General features: G+C 54.6%; 1 protein-coding gene across 1 annotated transcript in view; it reads left to right on the top strand.

Moving 5' to 3' along the window:
- Positions 1–16,525, top strand: part of SETD1A (SET domain containing 1A) — a 21,382-nt gene that overhangs the window by 992 nt on the left and 3,865 nt on the right. Inside the window, 14 exon segments of the mRNA XM_006774098.2 lie at positions 271–435; positions 646–741; positions 2,418–2,688; positions 3,969–4,090; positions 4,320–4,549; positions 5,024–5,873; positions 6,027–6,068; positions 6,070–6,657; positions 7,106–7,282; positions 7,388–7,475; positions 8,156–8,313; positions 8,467–8,554; positions 10,406–10,741; positions 15,746–16,521. Of these exon segments, the coding sequence (XP_006774161.2) occupies positions 286–435; positions 646–741; positions 2,418–2,688; positions 3,969–4,090; positions 4,320–4,549; positions 5,024–5,873; positions 6,027–6,068; positions 6,070–6,657; positions 7,106–7,282; positions 7,388–7,475; positions 8,156–8,313; positions 8,467–8,554; positions 10,406–10,741; positions 15,746–16,521 (3,972 nt within the window). The 5' untranslated portion in view covers positions 271–285.

Here is a 16,525-nt window from a genome sequence, read left to right as displayed (position 1 = left end):
GGGTCTTGCTCGGAGGGCAAGGGGGGCGCGCGCTGGGTAGAGCTGGGGGCACGAGATGGGCCTGATGGGCTGAGGGCAAGAGTTGGGAGGTGGAGAGAATGTGTGGTTATGGTGGGAGAGTGTACTTGGAAAATCCGGGGGAGCCACGGGTCCTGGTGAGGTGCGGACCCCGGGGTGATGAGCGAGCCTGGAGTCGGAGCTAGGCGGTGAGGGCAGTAAGGTAGTCGGGCCCCCCGAGCTGAACCCCCTTGCGGATTCCTCTCGTCACAGTGTAAATGAGCAAAGATGGATCAAGAAGGTGGGGGAGACGGGCAGAAGACCCCGAGCTTCCAATGGCGCAACTACAAGCTCATCGTGGATCCTGCCCTGGACCCTGCCCTGCGCAGGCCTTCTCAGAAGGTGTACCGCTACGATGGGGTCCACTTCAGTGTCAACGTGAGTGCCCAGGCCCTTCCGGCCCCGGGAGCCCCCAGGCCCCTTCTCCTGGGGGCTGCTCTGCGCCCAGCACTCCCATGGCCAGAGCCTGCCTCCGAAAAAGGGGTTCACCAGAACCCAGCTCCTTTGCATATGGGTCTCCAAATGGCTTAGGGCTCAGCCGTGTGGTTTCACCTTGAGCTGTCTTTCTGTTCCTGCTTTCCTTCCTAGGACTCAAAGTATATTCCAGTCGAAGACCTGCAAGACCCCCGCTGCCATGTCAGGTCCAAAAGCAGAGACTTTTCCCTCCCGGTCCCTAAGTTTAAGGTACGTGTATGCTGGTGCTGTGGGGTGGGGGCCCTGGGAGGGAGTGGAGGCCCCATCCTGGCCGTCTCGTCTTAATGTCGCTGAATAAGAGAGTTTCCCAGTGACAGGATCACGGCCGGTCTGACCGTCTATGCGGCTGTGGGACTGAGTTGTTCTGGACAGGAAATCTATTTTCCTTCCAGAAAGGCGTGGGTGAGGTGTCCCAAGCCGGGGGCTGACTCCTGGAATGACATCCAGACGTGTTTAGCTGCTGTACTTACCACTATGTATTCCTGGACAGCATATGTATTCCTGGACAGTGCTCTGGCCTGATACCCCAGTTTCCCAACAAATAAGGGGGTGATCAGGCCAGGGGCTCCATCCCGGGAGTCCTGTTCCTCCCCTCTCCTTTGGCCATTTGATCCTCCACCTTGTGTCAGAGGATTGCCATGTCTCTGTCCACGCAGGATGCTCATCGGGCCTTGGGTGGCTCTTGGTTCTCCTCACTAATACTTTCTTCTTCACTTTTAAATAAATCATTTGTGGGGTCCCTCACCCCTTTTTTCACTTTGTGCACTTTCCCTGGACAATCTTTTTTGCATCCATGATTTTGACTATTACCAAAATGTGCATGACTCCTAAGTCTGTTTCTAGCCAAGGTCAGTCTCGAACTCCAAACGTGTATGCCAGGTAGTGGGAAGCTCCATCTGGAGGCCCCACAGACATCTCGGGTTCGAGACTCCGCAAGCAAATGATCTTCACCCCTTTGATCCTGCGCTCGCCCCACCTACTTAGCTGCACAAGCTTGAAACCTGGCAGTCACCCTAGGGTCCTCCTCTCCTTTATCTGCCGCATAGTCTGTCACAAAGTTCTGCGATCCTTTTTCCTAAACCATTTTGTCTGAATTATTCTATTTCCGTTGCTGTATCTTTCACACATACTCCTGTATTCATCTCACCTGGTTTCCTTGCTTCCATTCTCTTCATTTCATGTTCCACCTGCTGTCATTGTCGCTGTAATTTTACTATCCTCTTATTTTACTTTTGCTGCCAAGTCCATGTTTTTGTGCATTGACATTTATGATTATTGAGCTGGTCACGCCTCAGCTCCTGCCGTGATGCTGCTCACCTGTGTTCCATCCTCTATACAGTCCTCGGTTTCTAGGAAATGCTAAGTTATTTCATAAGTCCTTGTAATTTTGGTGAACTCCCGTTTATCCCAAAAGCCCAGTACGAATGACACCATCTGTATGAGTGCTTCCCTGGTCCTCTCTGGACCCCCAGGCGCACTCTGTACCCCTCTGCCGACACGCACCGCCACGGCATGATTGTATGTGTCTCTGTCTTGTCTATTTTCTGACCAGGAATCTCCTTTTTGTTTTTTCATCTCTCTGTTCCTAGTGCCCGGTCCGTGGTAATTACTTAGTAAAAGCGGAGTTAGTGAGATTTCTTGACATCTGGTTTCTTCCATGTGTGTTTATTTCTCAGTTCATACCTTTCTTTTCCTGGTTCTTGCCATTATTCTGTGGTGAAAGAACTCGAGAGAGAGAGGAGTTGAGACTGATGTATCCCTTGTTGGGGTCCCCTGCCCTTGCACCTGTGTTTTCCATCCCTCTCTCTCTCGATCTCATGGGTCTCTCTAGTTTCCCAAAGAGAAAAGTATTCCGACCCCGGACTTCGCGCTTGTCCCCCCCACAGCTGGATGAGTTCTATATCGGGCAGATCCCGCTGAAGGAAGTGACGTTTGCCAGACTGAACGACAACGTGCGGGAGGCCTTCCTGAAGGACATGTGCCGGAAGTACGGCGAGGTGGAGGAGGTGGAGATCCTTCTGCACCCCCGCACGCGCAAGCACCTGGGCCTGGCCCGCGTGCTCTTCACCAGCACGCGGGGGGCCAAGGAGACGGTCAAAAACCTCCACCTCACCTCCGTCATGGGCAACATCATCCACGCCCAGCTCGACATCAAAGGTGAGGGCCCCCGCCTGCTGCCAGGCTGGGCTCTGGCAGAGATCGGACATGCGATGGGGTGAGCTGTGTGATCAGGTTCACGATTCCTCATTGGAAACTCTTGGGGCCGGATGGGTTTCTGAAATCAGAATTTACAAACGGATTGTGGTACACGTGTTTTTTGTGTGTATTCGGCATCATTTGGGCTGCACCGGCATATGACTGTTTTTGTAAGAAAGTGCATGCAGGGTCACACTAGGTTGGACAAAGAAAAACTAGAGTAAATAGCCCTGGCTGGTTCAGCTCAGCGGAAGGGTCTCAGCTTGATTACCGGTCAATGGCATGTATCTCAGTTGCAGGGCGTTTGTGGGAGGCAACCAATCGACGTATCTCTCTCACATCGATGACTATCTGTCTGTCTATCTACCTATCTGTCTATCTTTCTCCCTTCCTACCTTTCTCTTTCTCCCTCTCCCCTGTCTTTCACTCTCTTTGAAAAAATCAATGGCAACTATATCCTCAGGTGAGGATTAAAACACAAACTAGACTAAATAGCTTCAGCTCAGGTCAGGTTTTGACACTAAATTCCCCACAATACTAGGCTTTGAAACTTTGGATGGAGAACTAGAGACCTGCATGTATACTGGTAGGTAAGTGAAGGAAGCAGTCTGTTAGGAACGTAGGGCAGGGTTGTGGCGTGCGGTAGCACAGTGCCATCTAAAGGAGACAGCGGTTAGTTGGCATTAGCCAATGTGCAAGTGGGAATGAGGACTAATATTGCCAAGTAATCTGTGTGGTTTTTTTATTTTAAAGCAAGAAATCAAGGTTTTTGTATCATCTCATGATTTAAAAATGTTACATCCCCCCACCCCCCAAAATAGTTTTAAGTGATTATGTAAGGCAAATAAAAGTTGATTTTTGCAGCCCTCAGTTTATAGGATGAAGAATACGATAGGATCTAGCATTAGACAAGCTGGGTCTGAATTTGAGTTCTGCTACTAACTGACTTTGTGCAGGTCAGTTTTCTTTAAACCTGTGAAGTAGGTGTGCTGATGCTTTCCCTTCTGGTGATCGTTCAGTGTGGTAACGTGTGGAAGAAACTGTGAAGCGTTGTACTGTGTGTCGTCTGTAGTAGCTGTTACGTGGAGATGAGGCAGAACGTCCCAGATACAGAGATAGGGAAGAATTGAAGTCCCCAAACCCAAGATCAACTTGCGGCCTGAGGAATAAGTGGAAAGCCATATTAGGAAGGAGTTGTTTTCTCTCTCTGACTCCGTTGGTTCCCATTTCTCTCCCTCTAGGACAACAACGAATGAAGTACTATGAGCTGATTGTCAATGGCTCCTACACCCCTCAGACGGTGCCCACTGGGGGCAAGGCCCTGAGTGAGAAGTTCCAGGGCCCTGGTGCGGCCACTGAGACGGTGAGAAGCTTGTGGTTGCCACAGCCCTAGCCACATGGGCACAGTCCTTGAGTGCCGGGACCAGGCTTTGGGAGGCTCTGGACTTCACTGCTAAGTATAGGAAGAGCCAAGAAAAGAGCCTAGATGCTTTCAAATGACAGGCAACTGGGATTCTCAGTTGGGGAAGGGTGAATTGTTAAGTGGTAATTGATCTCTTTTCCTTTCTTCCTGCTCCACTCTCTCCCTCCAGACTGAGTCCCGCCGCCGCGCCTCCTCTGACACAGCTGCCTACCCAGCAGGCACTGCTGTGGTGGGCACTCCTGGCAATGGCACCCCCTGCTCCCAGGACACAAGCTTCTCCAGCAGCCGACAAGACACCCCATCTTCCTTCGGCCAGTTCACCCCTCAGTCCTCCCAAGGAACCCCCTACACGTCTCGGGGCAGCACTCCCTACTCTCAGGACTCTGCCTACTCCAGCAGGTACCAGAGTAAACACCCTTTGGGACCCCCAGATTCTGGGAGCTGCCACTGGAAAGAAGAAACGAAGTCGAAAAGGGAGTTGGGAAGAATTTGTCCTAGTTTGTCTGTGGATTTAGCCAACAAATCCCTGTTCTCAGGGAACTCACTCTAGCTAGGAGCCCAATAGCATTTAGATCGGGGTCCTCAAACTGCGGCCCGCGGGCCACATGCGGCCCCCCGAAAACATTTATCCGGCCCGCCGGGTGTTTTTGCCGCCGCTGCCTGTTGCTTAGCAGCCGACTAGTTTTTTTTTAAACTATAGCCCGGCCCTCCAGCGGTCTGAGGGACAGTGAACTGGCCCCCTGTTTAAAAAGTTTGGGGACCCCTGGTTTAGATCTTCCTTTCGGGACAGCGTAGAAGGGCTCGGGGCTGAGAGTTGGGACCCTAGGGCTGGTCACACACTGAACCCAGCTAACTCCTGCATCTTCTCTCCAGCACCACTTCAACCTCCTTCAAGCCCCGGCGGTCCGAGAACAGCTACCAAGATTCCTTTTCCCGCCGCCACTTCTCTGCGTCTTCAGCCCCCACGACCACCTCTGCAGCCATCTCTGCCACCACTGCAGCCACCGCCACCTCCGCCCCCTCTTCCTCCTCCTTGTCCTCGTCCTCCTCGTCCACTTCGTCCTCATCCTCTCATTTTCGTGGTTCTGACTCCAACTACCCAGCATATTACGAAAGCTGGAGTCGCTACCAACGCCATTCTTCCTACCCGCCCCGCCGGGCAACTCGGGAGGAGCCCCCGGGGGCACCTTTTGCTGAAAATACAGCTGAGCGCTTCCCGCCTTCCTACACCTCCTATTTGCCCCCCGAGCCCAGCCGCCCCGCCGACCAGGACTACCGGCCTCCCGCCTCAGAGGCCCCGCCCCCAGAGCCTCCAGAACCGGGTGGAGGCGGCGGTGGTGCCGGGGGGCCCAGCCCTGAGGGAGAAGAAACTCGGACCTCCCCCCGCCCGGCCTCACCTGCCCGTTCCGGATCCCCAGCCCCAGAAACCACCAACGAGAGTGTGCCCTTCGCTCAGCACAGCAGCCTGGATTCCCGCATTGAGATGTTGCTGAAGGAGCAGCGCTCCAAGTTTTCTTTCCTGGCCTCTGACACGGAGGAGGAGGAAGAGAACTCTGCCACAGGCCCTGGGGCGAGAGACACAGGGATCGAGGTGCCTTCTGGCTCAGGGCACGGGCCCTGCACGCCGCCTCCAGCCCCAGCTAACTTTGAGGACGTGGCACCTACAGGGAGTGGGGAGCCAGGGGCGACCCGGGAGTCTCCCAAGGCCAACGGACAGAACCAGGTGAGGTTGGGGTCAACCAGCGGGGGTACCTGGGATCAGGGAGGCAGGGTTGAGCCCAGGGGGAGAGGGAAGGGAACTAGCCGAGAACGGACTTGAGGAAAAGCCCAGGGAACAGGCAGCAGCTTTCTGTGACCCTCCTTTGCACCCCTACAGGCGTCTCCATGCTCTTCTGGAGAGGACATGGAGATCTCCGACTGATGGGCCACCGCCCCCTGAGTACCCCCCGCCTCCTCCACCGCCCCCCCACATCTATGACTTTGTGAACTCCCTAGAGCTCATGGATCGACTTGGGGCTCAGTGGGGAGGAATGCCCATGTCCTTCCAGATGCAGACCCAGATGTTAACTCGGCTCCACCAGCTGCGGCAGGGCAAGGGATTGACTGCTGCCTCGGCTGGTCCCCACGGTGGGGCCTTTGGGGAGGCCTTCCTCCCATTCCCACCCCCACAGGAGGCGGCCTACGGCTTGCCCTATGCTCTGTACACACAAGGGCAAGAAGGCCGAGGGGCCTATTCCCGGGAGGCTTACCACCTGCCTTTGCCCGTGGCAGCTGAGCCCCTGCCCTCCTCAGTCTCGGGAGAGGAGGCCCGACTACCACCAAGGGAGGAAGCAGAGCTGGCAGAGGGCAAGGCCCTGCCGGCAGCGGGCACCGTGGGCCGCGTGCTGGCCACCCTCGTCCAGGAGATGAAGAGCATCATGCAGCGAGACCTCAACCGCAAGATGGTGGAAAACGTGGCCTTCGGCGCCTTTGACCAGTGGTGGGAGAGCAAGGAAGAGAAGGCCAAGGTGAGGGCCGGTGCCTGGGACTAGGGAAGCCTGGGGCTCCACCAGCTCCAGATGGGAGGAGGGCCAGGCTCGTAGACAAGACTGGGACTCTGGTTGGACGGGATTGGGGCGCAGAGAGCAGTAGGGAAGCAGGAGCCTAAGAGCCTGAAGAACTGTGTCCTGGCTCCACTGCCTCCTTGCAGGGGACAAGCCCGTCAGCATCTGTGGGCTTCAGGCTTCGTGTGTAGAGTGGGAAGGACAGGAGCTGCTTCCTAGGATGGCTGGGACGGAGTGAGCAGGCTTGTGAGGAAGTGCTCTGCAGGGGCTGGTGCAGGGGTGGGGGCACAGATGTGCATCAGAGGGAGGAGCGGTAGATGCTGTTCTCCTTTCCTGCGGCCTGGGCGTAGTCCAGGCAGGGGGCAGGAGGGAGCACCTGGGTTCTGAGGCTCAGCCCCGCTCCCGCCTGCAGCCATTCCAGAACGCAGCCAAACAGCACGCCAAGGAGGAAGATAAAGAGAAGACGAAGCTCAGAGAGCCAGGCCTGCTGTCCCTCGTGGACTGGGCGAAGAGTGGGGGCACCACAGGCATCGAGGCCTTCGCCTTCGGGTCAGGGCTGCGGGGGGCCCTGCGGCTGCCTTCTTTCAAGGTACCAGGACTGATCTTGCCTGGGAGGGTGGGGACGGGGCAGCCCCCTCCTTGGGTACAGGGAGTGTCTGAGGTCTAAACGGCTCCGTCTCTCCCCATCCCGCAGGTAAAACGAAAAGAGCCTTCAGAAATTTCCGAGGCCAGCGAGGAAAAGAGGCCGCGGCCTTCCACTCCCGCTGAGGAAGATGAAGATGGTGAGTGGGAAGGTCGGGGAAAAGGAGAAAGGGGAAAGGTTATTTAGATTCTGATAAGGAAAGCAAGAGGCAGGGATGAAGGTGTCTTACAGGCAAAGAGCCAGGTGGAGATTTTGGTAAAAGGTTAAAATAAAGCAGTTTTGAGAGATGTGAAAAGCTTCAGATGGGACAGTCCTGGATTTTAGTTACGGTTTTTACACTGGTATGTTGATTTAAGTTTTCTGTATTTTAATTTTCCTTTTATAAAATAGAAATAATAACTTTCACATCTAAAGATAACAGAATTTCAAGGTTAAATAGGTTAAGCTCTTGTATGCCTGCTTACCAATTTGCCTAAGTTTAAGCTATTGGTTGACAGTTTGTGTCTGGAAAACTTCCTAATTGAGTCTGATCTGCTTGCCTGGAAGCCCATTGGCCTTAGCAGTATTTTCTTGGGCCGGGCATCTGCCCAACCCAGAAAACAGTGAAGATAAAATGAGTGTGATATGTTTAAAACTGTAAAATATAAGGCATTGCTGAGGGTTTGTGCGAAACTTCAACTTCTTGTCTATAAAACAAGGTCTGTCTTGTGGGCCTGGGGGAGATCGGCGACAGTGTATGCGCAGCTCCTTTCACAGGGCCGAGCAGTGGTAACTTACTGCTGGTGGCACGTTGTCCTAACTACACTCATCTGGGCCTAGACCCTGAGCGAGAGAAGGAGGCTGCAGAGTCAGGACGTCCAGGGACCAAGCCCCAAAAGCGAGATGAAGAGCGAAGCAAGACCCCGGGCAAGCACCGCAAGTCCTTTGCTCTGGACAGCGAGGGGGAGGAGGCATCCCAGGAGTCCTCCTCGGAGAAGGTGAGGAGCCAGGGCACCCGGGCCCTGCCAGGAGCCCACTTCCTGTGTTCCTGTGCCCATGGCCACTTCCCTGTGGGCTGGAACCAGGCGGCTGTGCCTTTGAGAGGACCAGTTGCCCTTTCCTGTTAGTCCCTGTTTATCCCTTTCCTTGAGGAGGAGGAGGAGGAGGAGGAAGACGAGGAAGATGACGATCATGAGGAAGCCATGGATACTGCAAAGAAGGAGACAGAGGCCTCAGATGGTAAGCAGACAGTACAGTAGACTTCTGGGTGGGGAGAAAGGGGTCTGCCACCTGCCTCGTCCTTTTCTGAACCCACGTGTTGCTGCTGGATTTGTTGGCCACCGTTGTCCTCCCCCAAACAACTCCCCTTTGGTACCCTCAGCCCATGTAAACAACGACCCCGACACCCAGAACGTTCTCTCCTGCTTACCTCTGCTCCTGAAACAAGGCTTCCCCTGAAGACAGCCCAGTAGAGCCTATTTCTTTTCCCAGGCCCTTGAAATAGAGGTTGCATTCTCTTGCTGCCCTTCGATGCTCTCAGAGCGAGCCTTCCCATCTTTGAGCTCTGCTCTTCCTTTAGGGCCCAGCCACCGAGCCAGGCCTCCCCCTTCTCCCTGCCGCTGCCATTACCAGACACAGTTGTGCTGTTTGGTTGAATACCTGTTTGTTCCTCCACATTTATTGAGGCTTGGGTACATGGTTTAGTCTTTCTTTTCATTCCTTTGTTTAGAAATCTATAGGTTAGGGCCGTGGTCAGCAAACTGCGGCTCGCGAGCCACATGTGGCTCGCGAGCCGCAGTTTGCCGCCCATTGGGTTAGGGGAAAAGTCAGGTTTACAGTTGTTTGTACGGAAATCCAAAATAATAATGAAAGAATAAATTGTGCTTCACATACTCGCAACTTGTAAACCTACTTTTGATCCACCCTGTACACTGAGCCCCTGTTCTGCCAGGCACTGTCCTAGGTGTTGGGGACACATCAGTGACCGGGAGGGGGAGACATGACAAACAGGTGAACAATAGTAGCACTTGAGATACAGATATGTGTTTTGAAGAAGATAGAATAGGTTAATGAGGCAGAGAGTGATAGGGTGGGAGAACTGGAGAAAGATGGTGCCATTTCTGCAGGGGCCAGATTGGGGAGACTGATGGTCTGAGAGCACTTTTCAGTAAAGTGCGGGCAAAGTTCCCTGCCAGGAGCGTGTGTGCGGCCCCTACACATCCACTTGGTCTAGACGCCTTCCAGTTTCACCGCCTCCGTGTTTCTCGCATTGTCGCCTGAGATCCTGCTGGCCTGCCTTTCTCACTGAGAGGCTGCAGCGGTTTGGGATGATTTTCCGTCTCCGTTTCCATGCTTCCCTCCATTCCCAGCCGTTTCCCAGCCTGTCAATGGGAACGCACACTGGCCTTTGTAAGGTCCTTTCCTGGCTCCCTGTGTTCCACAGGCGACTCCTCAGCCTGACACTGAGGCCACTTATAACCCAGCCCTTGCTTATCTGTTCGGGGCCATTTTCCAGACCCTCCCTGGGCACCAGCACCTTCTGTTCTAGTTTACCCAATTATGTTCCTCAAAGACTGCAAAATTCTTAGTGTCTTAGAGCCCGACCATGTATTGTCATATCCTAGAATTACAAAGCATGTAACAGCCCTAAGCTGATTCTACCCTGGAATCCATTCAGTCTGTTGCCCAGGGAGTGTCTATAAGAACCTCTGTGGGAAAAGCTTCGGTAGTTTGAGAGGACTGCTCACCAGCTCTCGGTGCCCCATCTTCTCTTAACCTTTGACATCCCTGCTTAGCCCCGCGTCTGGTTGGTGAATCCTGCTTGTCCTTCTGACTTCGGCATCTCCTTCACAGGGATGCCTTCCTTGCCTTGACCCTCCAGGCAGAAATCAGGGTTTCCCTTTGCCAAGCTCCCCAGCCCTTCCCACTGAGCTTACCACACTCTGAACGAATTTTTGCTTACCCAGCTCCTTGAGGCGGGGGCTTCCCAGCACCTAGCACAGAGCCCAGCACATCCACAGTAGTGAGTCAGTGACTGAGCCAAGTGAGGGATCTTCCCATCTCGCCTGATTGCCCCTTCTGGATTTCCAGGCGAGGACGAGGGAAGCGATTCGTCCTCCAAATGTTCTCTGTATGCCGACTCAGATGGTGAAAATGATAGCACCTCGGACTCAGAGAGTGGCAGCTCGTCCAGCTCCTCGTCTTCCTCATCTTCCTCCTCATCCTCCTCCTCGTCATCCTCATCTGAGTCCTCTGAAGAAGAAGAGGAAGAAGAGCAGCCAGCAACCATCTCCTCAGTGTCACCGCCACCTAGAGACGTCCCTGTGCCCCTGCCAGCACCTGTGGAGGAACCCAAGCCAGAGAGGACCGCAGGCTCCCCCGTCACACTGCGCCCCGAACAGGAGAAGTCTCCAGCAAGGCCTGCCGGTAGGTGATGAGAGCGACTACATTCAACAGGGGGTTGGGTCAGTAGAGCTGAAGAAAGAGCAGTAGGCTGGGGGTGAGGTAGGTATTTGAGAGTAGTGAAAGTATGGATGTGAAAATATGTGTGCCCTAGAACAGCCGTCGCCAACCTTTCGGACCTCACGGACCACCAGTTGGCGACCGCTGCTCCAAAGGTTTCCTTAAACCAGCGGTTGCCAACCTTTCGGACCTCATGGACCACCAGTGGTCTGTGGATCACCGGTTGGCGACCGCTGCCCTAGAGGATGTTTGGGATGAGAGAAGGGGGCCAGAGCCTTATAGTCTTATAAGAGACAGGTGGGCGCCCTAACCGGTTTGGCTCAGTGGATAGAGCGTCGGCCTGGGGACTGAAGAGTCCCAGGTTCGATTCCGGTCAAGGGTGTGTACCTTGGTTGCGGGCACATCCCCAGTAGGGGGTGTGCAGGAGGCAGCTGATCGATGTTTCTCATCAGTGTTTCTACCTCTCTATCCCTTTCCTTTCCTCTCTGTAAAAAATCAATAAAATATATTTTTTAGATAAAAAATAAGAAGAAAAAGAGAGAGAGAGACAGGTGGGCAAAGGGGAGCCAGCAGAGGCTGAACAGGAGTGATCAGATCAGATGGGCGGGAAGGAAAGTGGGAAGCTTGGAGTTTCTGAAGGAGGGAGTGGCTTGTATCAGCAGGTCACACGAGAGTCTGTAAGATAGGAAAGGTGTCTGTTGGATTTGGCAGTTAGGTCACTGGTGACCTTATCAATTTCATAGAGTGGGTCAGACTGGAGCCAAGTTATGGCAGTGAGGACAGGCGATAGAGATAACCAATCTTCTGGAGGGTAGCCTAGTCTTGTGAACAAAAAGAGAGTTGAGGGTTGTAATCATAGTAGCATTTATTGAGTAATGAGCCTGGCACATTGCAATTTTATTTTCTCATTCAATTTTCATAACATTCTTTTTTAATATATCTTTATTTATTTCAGAGAGGAAGGGAGAAGGAGAGAGAGAAACATCAATGATGAGAGAGAATCATTAATCGGCTGCCTCCTGCACATCCCTTACTGGGGATGGAGCCCAAAACCCAGGCATGTGCCCGTGACCAGAATTGAACCCGGGACCCTTCAGTCCGCAGGCCTACACTCTATCCACTGAGCCAAACCAGCTAGGGCTTTTTTTTTTTTTTTAATTATTTTATTTTTAATCCTCACCAGAGGATATTTTTCCCATTGATTTGCTGAGAGAGTGGCAGAAAGAAGGGGAGACAGAGAGAAACACTGATGTGAAAGAACCACATTGAGCGGTTGCCTCCTGCATGTGCCCCGGCCAGGGCCCAGGCTGGGGAGGAGCCTAAAGCCTGTGTACGTTCCCTTGACCAGAGTTGAACCCGGGACCCTTTGGTCCACAGGCCAGTGTTCTATCCACTGACCCAAATCAGCTAGGGCAATCCTCACAACATTCTCATTCCCAGTTTACACATGAGGGCTTCAAGGTTTAGTGAGATACTCAAGTTACCCAGCTGGGATTGGACAGACAGCAGGCAGCAGGGTTGTGGAGAGTTAGCTTTACAAAGTAGGTGAACTTGAGCATGTTCATACACTGAAGGGAACAGGGAGCAGGTAGATGAACCAGGGGAGAGAGGAATGCTTGCTGGATTAGCATGGGGGGGAGCGGGGTACTCTAGGTCTGAGGCTAATCTATCTGTAAATAGGAGGTAAGGAGATGTGGGGTTTCATGCCTGAAGGCTCCTTTTTCACTTTGCAGTAGGAAAGTAGGACATTTTCTGAGGCTTAGGGGCTGGGTGGAGTAGGAGCCTTGGGAAGAGAAGAGAGTGGGAGTGAGGATGAAAGCTGACTGGATTTGCCCACGCAGAAGCCCTGCTGAGGCTGGGGGTTATGGGTCAGGGAGGAGAGAGGGCTGGGTGGGGTAGATTCAGGATTGGGGGTCTACAGGGTAGAGGTGGTAGAAGGATGTAGGAAGTTCTGTGAAAGGAGAGGAAAAAGTGAGGGCCCCTGCAATTAGGGCCTGAGAAAGAAAGAAGCTAACTTAGCAGGAGGGCGATAGGCTGGAGGGAGGTAGAAGGATGGGACATTGAAAAGGTCCAGTGGGCCCTGGCCAGTGTTGTTCAGTGGTTAGTGTCACCCCTCACCAAAGGGTCTCGGGTTTGATTCCTGGTCAAGGGCACGTACCTGGGTTGCAGGTTTGATCCTTGCTCAGGGTTGGGATGCATGTGGGAGGCAATCAATTGATGTAGTCTCTCTCAATCGATGTTTCTCTCCCTCTCTCTCACTCTCCCCCCACCCTCCCTTCCACTCTCTGAAGAGCAATGGAAAAAATACCTTCAGTGGTGAGGATTAACAAAAACAACAAGAAAAGGTTCAGGGTGAAAGGACCTGGGGAATGTGGTCAGAGGGTAAGGAGTGTAAGTTTCAAGGTGGAGCTATTCTAGAAGGTGACAAAGTCGGGTGTGTGACTGGAGGGCAGCTGAGGGGGAAGGAGGTTGCTGGAGATGTGAAATTGGGAAAGTAGGTGGGATGTCAGAGTTCCGGAAATAGATGGCAAGGGTGGGAGAGGAGAAGGCAGATCCCGTAGTTTTTAGGAAATGATAGGGAAATGCAAGGCGCCAGGGCACGCTGATTAGAGGACTGTGCGGTCCGATGGCAGGAGCCTGGGCCAGGGTTTGTCTGGTGGAGCCCGGAGACGGACCTGCTGCCTCCAGGACCTGCTTTTCTCCTGTCTTCCAGTCTGCTCATCCTTCTGCAGATGGACTTCCCCGCCCCGCAGACACACCCACGCCCGCCCTAGCGCCTTACTCTCAGGGAGGTTTCTGGTCGGGCTGGCTTGGGTCGGGTAGCCATCAGTTAGTGAGGGTCTGTCATGCAGTGGAAACTGGCTTCTGGGAGTTGTGTCCACGAGGAAGGTGCCCCAAAAGCTCTCTCCCTAAATGGAAGGCGTGGCCCGGAAACCGTGTGCAGAAGCTGAGTGGGGAAGGGCCTTTCTTCTCCGTCAGAGCCAGGCTCCCAGAGGAGGGGCCGGCGGGGAGGCTGTCCCAAACGCTGGAGAGAAGTGATGAGAGGGCTCCACCTGGAGAGCCTGGGACGAGCACCCCAGGGCCTCGCTAGCTTCAGAGTGGACACCAGGCGGTGTCCAGAGCCTGGGGCCGTTCAGGCTGAGGGCTTTGCTGAGGCTGCCAGATTGGGGAACATCTGTTCAGGCGTTGGACACGTGTGATAACTGCCTGGCCAGGCCGGGCCTGGTGCCGGCTGCCCTTTAGCTCTGAGTGGTGGGGCTCGATGTGAAACCACTGAGTCCCAGTGCAGAGCGTCCAGGTCAGCGTAGGGCCGTGGGGAAGAGGACAAACTCAGCTCTGCCTGCCGGGGGGTAGGTCTTACTCTGGCATTTGCTGGCTGTGTGACCTCGACATGTTACTAACCTCTCGGCCTCAGTGTCCTTTTCTGTCAAATGGGGTCAACGACAGTATCCATTCCCTAGGGTTGATCTATCTAAAGGGCTTGGGTTAGTACTTGGCATCAAATATGAGCTATTCATCCATTGCAGCCAACCAGAGGACAGACCATGGGGAACCACCAGTCTTCTGGTTCTGAGAGGAAGGTGTTACCCATGTTTGAGGAAGTCAGGGGAGCCTTCACAGAGGAGGTGGCATTGAGCTGGGCTTTCCCAACAGGCAAGGGGAGAGGCATTCCAAACGAAGGGACCTGTAAGCAAAGGGCCAGAGGTCGGAAAGGCCGTGCTGGGTGGTGGAACCTGGATGAGAGGGCAAAGCGTGAACTGGCCTGAGGATTGTCTAATGGGTCAGATCGGCAAGACGGGCTGCCCAGGAAAGGCTGTGTGTGGAGCAGTGTTGAGACCCCTGCGTTCGGCAGCAGACTTTGTAGGGGGTGTGGGGGGTGAGCAGCAGAGGGAGGGTGTGCTCCTCCTGTGCGGTTGTTGGGGAGACAGCATGGCCTTTTCAAGGATCCTGTCCCTCCCTGACTGCCCCGCACCCTTGGATCTCAGCGTTACCTTCAGCTTCTCTGGGGGCACTTCCTGGCCCCTCCTCACTTGGGCGAACCCCCAGCGATGTTTGGGGGAAAGTGGGAGGAAGGCAAAATATTTTTTTAAAATGTTCCCTTATTGCTTTTATTTTATTTTATTTTAAATATATATTTTATTGATTTTTTACAGAGAGGAAGGGAGAGAGAGAGAGAGTTAGAAACATCGATGAGAGAGAAACATCGATCAGCTGCCTCCTGCACATCTACTGGGGATGTGCCCGCAACCCAGGTACATGCCCTTGACCGGACACGAACCTGGGACCTTTCAGTCCGCAGGCCGATGCTCTATCCACTGAGCCACACCGGTTTCGGCAGGAAGGCAAATTTTATAAACTATTTTACCACAAAGATTCAGCTTCTTATATTGTACCTTTTCCACCTCACTAAGCAGAGAACACTATCTGTGGTTGAAATGATGGGTACTTTAATTCAGACCTGGCTCATTGTATCCTCGTAAATGCAGCTGGCAAAAATCGTCTGGGCCTGTGGGCCTGCTTGTCGGATGTAGTCCTGCCAGCACCAGTCTGGTAAAGAGCCTAGAGTCCGAGTGTTCGCCGCCGAGCCCCACCCACCCCACCCCTCACAGTTTGGCTGTGCATTGTTTCATGTCATTGTGTCCGTCGCACTTAACCTCCGAGTGCTGTGCAAGTGTCTGCTGCAGGTGCGCTCCATACCTGACACAGGTGGTGCTCAGGGCGTGTGGGATGTGTGAGTGACAGGTGTAGAATCCCGCCTGGCCGTGCAGGCGAGACGCCGGCAGCGTGGTCCCTGAGCGCGGGCGTGTCTGCTGGCAGCCGAGGGGAGCGTGAGTGCGGCCTGCTGAAGGGCAGTGGGGTGTGGACTCCCTGGTGAGGCCGGCCAGCCTCAAGCTCCTGACGAATCTCAGTCTCATGATGTTGGGCCAAGAAGCTGACCCTCTCCCTGCCCTGCGCTTCCTTCCCTAGGTGCCCTTGAGGAACCAGCACCCCGTGTGCCCCAGCCTCCCCCAGAGCCCCCGGCTGGGCCCCCAGCCCCTGCTCCCTGCCCCGACGAGCGCCCCTCCTCTCCGATCCCCCTCTTGCCCCCACCCAAGAAACGCCGGAAAACCGTCTCCTTCTCTGCTGTGGAGGAAGTGCCAGCCCCAGAACCTTCCCCAGCTGCCCCACAGCAGGTCAAGGCTCCTGGCCCCATCTCCCGCAAAGCCCACCGGGGCGTGGAGCGGACCATTCGCAATTTGCCCCTGGACCATGCATCTCTGGTCAAGAGTTGGCCCGAGGAGGTGTCCCGAGGAGGTCGGAGCCGGGCTGCAGGCCGAGGCCGCTCTACCGAGGAAGAGGAGGCTGAGCCAGGGACAGAAGTGGACCTGGCGGTGCTGGCCAACCTGGCCCTGACCCCAGCCCGACGTGGGTTGGCTGCCTTGCCTGTTGGCGATGACTCAGAGGCCACAGAGACATCGGACGAGTCAGACCGCCTGGGCCCTCTGCTCAGCCACATCCTCCTGGAGCACAACTATGCCCTGGCCATCAAGCCTCAGCCCTTCGCACCGTCCCCGCGGCCGCTGGAGCCAGTCCCTGCCCCTGCAGCCCTCTTCAGCTCCCCAGCGGATGAGGTCCTGGAGGCCCCTGAGGTGGTGGTGGCTGAGGCAGAGGAACCAAAGCAGCAGGAGGAGGGGGAGGAGGAGGAGGAGGAGTCCGAGTCTTCTGAGAGCAGCACAGCAGCAGCCAGCAACGGGGAGGGGGCCGTCC

The sequence above is a fragment of the Myotis davidii genome, unplaced genomic scaffold, assembly GCF_000327345.1.
Source record: "Myotis davidii unplaced genomic scaffold, ASM32734v1 scaffold1047, whole genome shotgun sequence".
NCBI classification, from domain to species: domain Eukaryota; kingdom Metazoa; phylum Chordata; class Mammalia; order Chiroptera; family Vespertilionidae; genus Myotis; species Myotis davidii.
This window is presented reverse-complemented; position numbering and strand designations above follow the sequence as displayed.